Source organism: Prosopis cineraria, unplaced genomic scaffold (assembly GCF_029017545.1).
Source record: "Prosopis cineraria cultivar Desert tree isolate PC_DT_omini unplaced genomic scaffold, ASM2901754v1 PC15, whole genome shotgun sequence".
Classification (NCBI taxonomy): domain Eukaryota; kingdom Viridiplantae; phylum Streptophyta; class Magnoliopsida; order Fabales; family Fabaceae; genus Prosopis; species Prosopis cineraria.
Window position 1 is genome coordinate 2,082,953 of NW_026555346.1, and position 7,982 is coordinate 2,090,934.

Consider the following 7,982-nt stretch of genomic DNA (forward strand, 5'->3'; position numbering starts at 1 on the left):
GGAGAAAGAGAAAAGCATAGCAAACAAGACAGTTGGTAATTGGAAAGTGGTTTATAGAATTTACAGTCCTTTTATTTCTTTCTTCAGAATCTGCATTCAATGTTGTTATTGTGCGGGTAATATCATGGTACTCATTACTATGGTTAAATCTAGGCTATCTAAAGTTAATATTAACAGTTCAGAGTTCAGACTTATCAACCCGTATCTCAATGAACTCAAAGATTTACCTTTCCTCATTTGACAAAAATTATGTAGAATCTGATTTCGTGATTAACATGACCGGAGATTTTGGGTTCACACTTATGTCATTTCCATATATCGTTCCAAGTTCTATACTCGAAAGCTTAAAACTTAATATTTTATATTTTAATATTTTTTATTGAAAAAAAAATCATTGCAAAATTAGTGCACGAGACGAAGTGTCTTGCTCGTAGCACATACGTGAGTAGTATCCATGGTATAGATTCTCCTGCCTCATCAATCGCCTGCCTACTGGTACTAGCTAGCGTCACGAAAGGGGAATAAAAAGAGGTATTTATGAGTGCTCATTGCTCAATCTCGTCTGCAGTAAAATCGGGCTCTGCAGGCTTCTGGAGCAACATGGGCGGAAATCTTTCGGCCAACCGTGTTTTCCTGGACCGATTCCGTCGTAAGGCTCGAAGCGCATTGGCAGCAAATCTGGAAGCATATATTGTAGCACCAAGGCTAGGTGAGTTACCACTTGCCGTTGCCAACGCATCTTGCAGCCTGTTCTCTTCTTCCCTCAGAGACTCTTCAAGCTTCTTCTTACTATATCGCCGCCACGCTGCCTGTATGAAACACGCGGCCCATGTCCGCCATTGTTGCGAGTAGAACCTGAAAGTGTGACGAAGCTGCTTACTGTGAAGACGCCTGAACTGAGACGCCACGACCTTCAAGTCGTCGGCTTTGAGAGAAAAGGCTTCAACTTCTACGAGGGTCCGTACGGTCCTGGTTGAGATGGGAAGATTGGATGAGGAATGGGGATCTAATGCCCACGTCAGAAGCTCCTCCCCGCAGAAGTCGCCGCCCTTGAGGAACTCTGAGTTAAAGAAGCCTGTTCTTCCGCCATTGGTTGTCACCGTCAGTAGTTTGCCTCGCATTATGAAGAGCATCTCGTCCACCGGATCTCCTTCCCGAACGATGCAGCTTTCTTCTGTGTAGAGCACTGGCTTCAGACGGTCACCCATTGCATCCAACAGTTGTTCATCCATTTTCTCAAACATTGGCACCTTCAATATAAAACAAAACCCACCAAATGTCAGCCCGAGACTGTAATACACAGATTTCATCTTTTGGCTCCAGTCCAGTAATCTTGCACTCTTCTTTTTAAGCGTCTGATTCTGATTCACCACCTGCAAAGCAGGATTCCTAACTTTGCAGCAAAAAAACTGCATGTTCAATGTCAGCGACTTGCAAGGCCTTTTGAGAGAGGGAAAAAAGGAAGAAGATATTCTAGCATGAATAGGAAATTTAAAACCATTTCATCACATGGATTGCTCTTAAAATTAACCTGAATGAACAACATAAACAATAAAAGTTGGGGCCAAAAGCTGATGTAAAATAACCCCTCTGATAGCGAAGTAATTCAGAAGAAAACAATATTGAAAAGCGGCGGAGAAACATACTCTCGTCAGCAGAGCCAAGCAAAGATGACGCTTAATGTCCCTTCGTAAATCCTTAGGAAGACTACGGATCAAGTTTTCCTCATCAACACCTCTGGTTTCTTGCCATTTGTATTGTTCATATCGTCTGATTCGCTCTCTCAGACTATCAGGGAGCAACCGATGAGACATCCATTGTTCTGCATCTCTTCTTTTGACTCTCATCTCCTCCAATCTTGTAGTTGTTGACTGCAGATATGTCTGTTTCCAAAAAAGTAAAATTTTGTCAAAGACCCTGAAGAGTGAAGACATTATTTTCTCGACAGTGACAGAGTGGCATGGGCGTTATGACATACAGTTGCTCATGTTTGCATGGGGAAATTTAACACTTAAACATCCCCCCCTGCTTAAAGGAAAGTTAAGCTTTATCTCTAATCCCTCGAAATAGGAAGTGTCCACATCTGTGAATCAACGTGTAACTGAAGCATATATGTGTCTCAATCATTTAATCGACCAGAATCATATCAGGGGAATCTAATATAAATCTAATTAAAATGAGAAGTGACAGAAAATATCTATCACAATTAAGAACAAAGCGTATAGAAATAAAGACTCAACACGCATGTGTTATATTCAAAGGCCCCTAAATCTCTTACTGTATTTATCAGTGGACATTTGGTCTGATAACCATTTTTGTCCTAGAATTTACCAACTCGACTTTAGATGTAGAGATGGGAACAAGAAACTCCTCCAGCAGTTCATCCGCTACCCAAAAGTATACTTTTTTTTTTCTTGAATGCACTGAAGGTATACACAAGGGATCAGGAATGTAAGGGCCCATTTGTTTCTGGTTTAGAAAACAAAAAATTTAAAAAACTCATTTGTATAAATGTTTTGGATTTAATTGTTTTTAAAATTATTCTCATTTTTTATTTTTAAAAACAAAAAATAGAAACATTTCAAAGTTGCTTTCATTTTTTAAAAAAATACATTACATTTGATTTGATTATTGAAAACTATTGTTAGTTTGACCAATTATTATTATAAGCCATCGCTATTTGCCACCGATGCCATTTATTATCAATTGATTTTTTAATTCTAAAACTATTTTTAAATTAATATGATCAAACATTTTCATTTTATTTTGTTTTGAAAAATAATTCTAAAAACAGTTTTACAAAATAGATTTTAGAAATAAAAAAAGGAGAACACAACCAAACAGGCTCTAAATCTCACTATGATTGTAAATGCCCTGGTAGAGATAGCATATTTACATCTAAAATTGCCTATTATTCCACAAGAAAGTCCCAGATTTGGTCCGGTGACAGTAATAGTGCTTCTACCATTTAAGTCATTGAAATCCAGATCAACGGTTCAGATGAACTCACTTATTTATTAATTTCAAGTAAGATATAAATTTATAACCATTGATCTAGATTTTAACAACTCAGATAGTATAGGCACTAGGTGTCTATACTAAATATAGTCATCGAATCCAAATTTAGAAAGTCTTTGACAAGAAAATCTTCTCACGGAGTAAAACTACAAATTTGAAACAAGCCACAAGGGTAAAAGCGGTGCTAATATTGAATATATTCTAATTCTAATTTTAACCATTAGACTCCATAGATAAAAGATAATAGGGAGATATTTGGTACCAACCTGCATATTTCCGATAAGAAATGAAAATAATACCAAACCAGAGATGGAGATGAAAACAGCAAAGATGATCTCCCAAACATAAGTACTTGTTGCCAGGTTCTGACCAAGAGAACTGCAACAAGAAAGATCCAAGTTCCGAGTAAAAGGGAGAGGAAACAATTTTAGGGTGTCAGAAGAAATCTTCTAAATCAAAAGGCATAATATTTTAAATGATATGATCTTCCTTATTTACCATTCCCCATTAAAACCCTGATATTTTCTTTTTTTCGCACAAAAAAGAGCCAAACCCTGAGTGTTAGAGCCACAGAATAATACCAATTGAACAATATGATTTGTCCATTTTATTTTATCCCCGAAAGAACCTGCCAGCTCTCGTAAAGAACTTCATAAACAATTTCAAAGAATCCAAGTGCAGCTACCAGTGTTATAACCTTACATCATAATATATTATTAATTCATAATCTAAAACAATTTATTCGTGTAATGGGGAAATATCTATGAAACACACCTCAAATTTCTAAGCCCCCACCAAAAACAGTAAAGAAACTTCTGTGGGAAATCTCCTGACTCCACTATACCAGACTGAAGTGCATCAAGGAATATTCCAAAATTAAAAAGTGTAGTATTTGCCTCTTGTATCGGGCAAGAATCGTTCAAGTAGTTTACAATGTCCCTTGACCCTGGAGAACCACAATACAGAGCTGACTTGTGACATGTAGCATTTCTACGGCAGGCTCGTTGCCAGTAAGTGGTTTCTCGTTCTATAGAAAACAAGTACCAAAAGGCACCAAAAACCTACATGCAACAAATAAGTTGGCAATCAGAAAAATAACGGTTGAGAACATTTTGCCTTTTCAATTATTATCGTTATTACAACAAACGAATAAAATTCTTTTGATTGACCTTGTAATCTTAACATAGCACATCTAAATAAGTAACATTAGGTATTTCCAAAATAATATTGGGTAATCATCATGAATGTGGCCTTCAACTAACAGCTAATAATAACTACTTGATATGGTGAAGTGCAGGAAAAAAATTTCAAGTGGTATTATTTAAAGGCTTTGACTTCAAGATTCCAAGCATAAAACTTCGCAACACTAATTCTTAAAAGCATTTGAATTTAAAATTAACATTAAACTTTTGAAAGTACAGCCACATCAATCATATCCATAATATATCAGTGCATATATATATACATGCACGAAATAAAAAGATAATTGTTCATGGATTTAGCGTATATACACATCCAAGGAGTCTCATGTTCCAATCCATTGAAATAATCACGCTTCCCATTCAAGAATCAATCATCCCCTGACTTACGCAAAGAATCATATTTTGCCCCTAGAGCTTCTAACTCTGGCATTTTTCACTTGACAATTGAAAGGCATGTCCTACATTTGCCTCCTTAAAAATTGACACACACACACACACACACACACAAATTTTGAAACACCACAAAATCCAATAGGAACAAGACATCTTACCAAGATTAATTTTTAGTTGATATTCTGGAATTGGCATCTCTGGACGGTAATGCAGATTGCATATGAAACGCAAGCAATGATTATAATTTATAACGTAACCACATGTGAACGCATCATCACCACACAATCATTATATGCACTAACAGGATGTGCTCCTTTAATTCAGTGACTATACAAAGCCCCCCTTGGTTACAGAAAGAATTAAATTGTCACACTTGCAAACAAGCAAACTTAAAAAAATCTTATGGGTTAAAAGAGAGAACCAATAAACCTTGAAATGGAAATGATAAAGAAAACATGCAGTAGAAATTAATGCTAGATTTCTAATGAATCACAGAGAAAACTTACATGACTCACAAGCATGTAAAGAAAAAGATTGAATGCTGCTCCAGCCCAAGCAGTTTCAGTGAGAATGCCAGAGGTCCTTGTGATTTCTTTATATAAAGGAACAACACGTAAAAGCCTTGGTACATATTGGAAGAAAACAACAAATTTTAGAAAGTTCTTTGTGTTCAGCGATTTAAAGCCTCCTGTTAACCTTGGAATGACAATCAAAATCACCACCTAGCAATATTTGAGTAAGGTTTTAGTCAGTCAATAAGCTTTCAAGAGCCATCCATGCAGCCAAAAAAAAAAAAGTGAAGCCAGTTAAATCAACTGTTGATTTCAAAGGCCCATGAAACAGAAGACTTTGACATTTTCCAATTCAGAGGGTTGAACTTATCTTCCCCAATTTCATTATATGTGAATTGCATTAGTAAATTAATGGCAGCAAAACGACTGAGATGCCACTAACAAGACAAACACAGGCATATATAGATGGATATAGAGAGATAGAAATATATATATATATATATATATCTAGAGAGAGAGAGAGAGAGAGAGATGAATGCTGAGTCACTTGTAAGGTTAAAGGGAATTAAAGAAGATAAAAGTCAAAACAATGATACAGCAAAAATTAAATATGATTTTCGTTACCTGTGGGAAGGGAAGAACAGCAAGAATGTCAATGAAAAAGTATGAGGACAGATACCTCTTCGCTATGGCCCATGCATCTTCAACCAAAACACCTCTTCCAAACACTCGAGAAGAGGGAGCAATAAATCCAGTACGAAATTGGAAAATTATGTGGATTATATAAAAAATATCACAGAAAGATCTTAGAACAGTAGCTGTTATCTCCATCTTGTGGTCCAGTGAAAGGCATTTCTTCTCACCATCAACAACAGGGACATAAAAGAACAAAGGATCTAGTGACACAGCAATAAGACATGATAATACAAATATCTTGTTCCACTTTTGAAGGAATGAGCCCTGTGGATCAAGGATTTTATTTCTAGAACTAAAACTTCTAGCGACCACACTATTATAAGGAAAAGATTTGAATGAATTTATAAATCTCTTAATTCTCTCAGAACCAGATTTGAAGCCTCTTTGAAATTTCATAGAAACTGACTTTAGAGAAGATGAGATTCTCCCTGGGTGGCTTGTGCTACTTGCAATGGAATATTGGTTCTCACCGTTCCAATTCCAATCCTGAAACCTGTATATATTATATAAATTAACATAAAATCAGTCCATGAATCTGATCACAGAATGATAAGTCCGAATATAACTCCAATAATCAGTGAAACATGTAATTGCCAAATAAAGCATCAAGCTTTGCAATTTACTGGTGTTAACAACTAGGAAAGTTCAAATCTGATGCGCAAGAGTGGTGGCTTAGAGGCGGCTGACAACACAAGGCTACAAAAGCAGTCTCTAGGGAAAGTGGCTGTATATCTACCAAATGTAAGAGGCAAATAGGGACAACTGAAAATCAATGATATAACAAGACGTATGTCTCAGTAGTCAAAAGAAGATATATTTTTCACCAATTAGATGACCAGTTCCCTCCTAATTTCTCAAAGGTACTTTCAAAGTCCAGAAGTAAAAAAATCATTATACTTTTTTTCAGTTTACTCCCTTCTAATCACAGAGAAAAATGTTTCTAAAATTCCATAGGGAGCACCGTGACACCGCTTAAAGTAGATTAGGGCATGTACCCATTGACTAACCTGACTGACTTCTCCTGCTGAATATTCATTACTGTAGCCCAGTATGGAGACAGTCAATTAAGAGAAGGATGGACGTTCTTGCTAAACTCACTCAATCTGAAGAGCTTCATCATGCACCAGAGATTCTCCCAGCAAAAATATGAGAAGGGCATACTATGTTAGAAAACCCATTTCTGAAATTAGGTTAAACTCCTTCATGACAATATCCATCCAATAGAGTAAGAGTGTAAAACAAGAGGACCAACGATATGTTGTTGCGGTCGATATAAGTAACCATACTTTAGTCCCAAAATCGTAAAATGAATTAGAACTTGTGACAATGGTTAACGTAATTGCTACGAATATAACTTTCAATGGGTTTATACTCGCGACTAAATGTCCGACTTGGGGAAAAAAGGTATATAAACTCTAACAGTCAATAACTGAATTGTAAACATTCATTCATTAATCATCAATAACTTCCAAATTTTGTATCAACAAAATAAAAGTTTGAGAAAAAGAACCGCTAGCAAAATAGAAAGTGACAAGAAAATAAATTCATCTTCAAGTTGCTGGATTGGTAATAGAACGGCTAAACCAGGACTAGAACTAGAGGGGAAGAAGAAGAAGAAAAGACGTTCAAATTCAAACTCAAAAACTGATTGTGATCAGAGACAGGGGAGAAGGATACCCAGGAAAAACTCCAGAAGCTGAGGAAGCAAATTAGCAAAGCCAGAAATTTGAAGCCTTCAAAGTTCAAACACTAGTTACAGAGAGGACGAGGAGAGAAGAGGAGGAAGTATCGCGGAAATCACAAGAACAGTGACAACTAACCAGTCGTTTCGCTCCTTAAATTGATAAGAGAAAAAAAAAATGTCGACAGTGTGAGAGGGAGGAAAGGAGGGAGGAACGACGACTTTATTCGATGATGGATGAGGCAAGAATTTCTTGGCTGTGTGGGGCCCCAATGTTCAGATATGCGTCTTTGTCTACGGTCGTTTTTGTCCGGTCAAGTCTGTTGCTCTTGACGGGTAAACGCGCCCCACCCACCGGTGCAGCATATTGCCTCCAGTATCTCGTACTGGAATTAATATTAGTAATAATAATAATGATCATGATCATGATATTGGCATTAATAATTTTAAAAAATAATAATATTTTTAATATATTTTTAA

At 36.4% G+C, this 7,982-nt stretch overlaps 1 protein-coding gene across 5 annotated transcripts; it reads right to left on the minus strand.

Moving 5' to 3' along the window:
* Positions 1-344: 344 nt before the first annotated feature.
* LOC129294473 (cyclic nucleotide-gated ion channel 1-like) lies at positions 345-7,696 on the minus strand. 5 transcript variants are annotated; one of them, XM_054932881.1, is made up of 8 exons: positions 7,499-7,696; positions 6,829-6,953; positions 5,750-6,314; positions 5,120-5,335; positions 3,793-4,079; positions 3,285-3,396; positions 1,647-1,883; positions 345-1,409 (listed from the first exon to the last, which is right to left on the minus strand). In XM_054932881.1, exons 2-8 carry the CDS (start codon positions 6,855-6,857, stop codon positions 546-548), a joined length of 2,310 nt encoding a protein of 769 aa, XP_054788856.1. In that variant the 5' UTR covers positions 6,858-6,953; positions 7,499-7,696; the 3' UTR covers positions 345-545. The 5 variants fall into 5 exon arrangements, with proteins under 5 accessions (XP_054788856.1, XP_054788858.1, XP_054788857.1 ...); XM_054932883.1 differs by having other exon boundaries at positions 6,829-6,981; XM_054932882.1 differs by having other exon boundaries at positions 6,829-7,001.
* Between the last annotated feature and the right edge of the window lie 286 nt (positions 7,697-7,982).

Bases quoted from the DNA above. Each gene is read 5' to 3' on its own strand.
- LOC129294473 (XM_054932881.1), bottom strand. From the start codon at position 6,857: ATGAATATTCAGCAGGAGAAGTCAGTCAG. The intron at 3,397-3,792 runs GTGTGTTTCATA...TTCTTGTTGCAG, and splicing joins TGGGGGCTTAGAAATTTGAG to TTCTCTTGGTCAGAACCTGG. The intron at 1,410-1,646 runs GTATGTTTCTCC...TTGAACATGCAG, and splicing joins GCTTGGCTCTGCTGACGAGA to TTTTTTTGCTGCAAAGTTAG.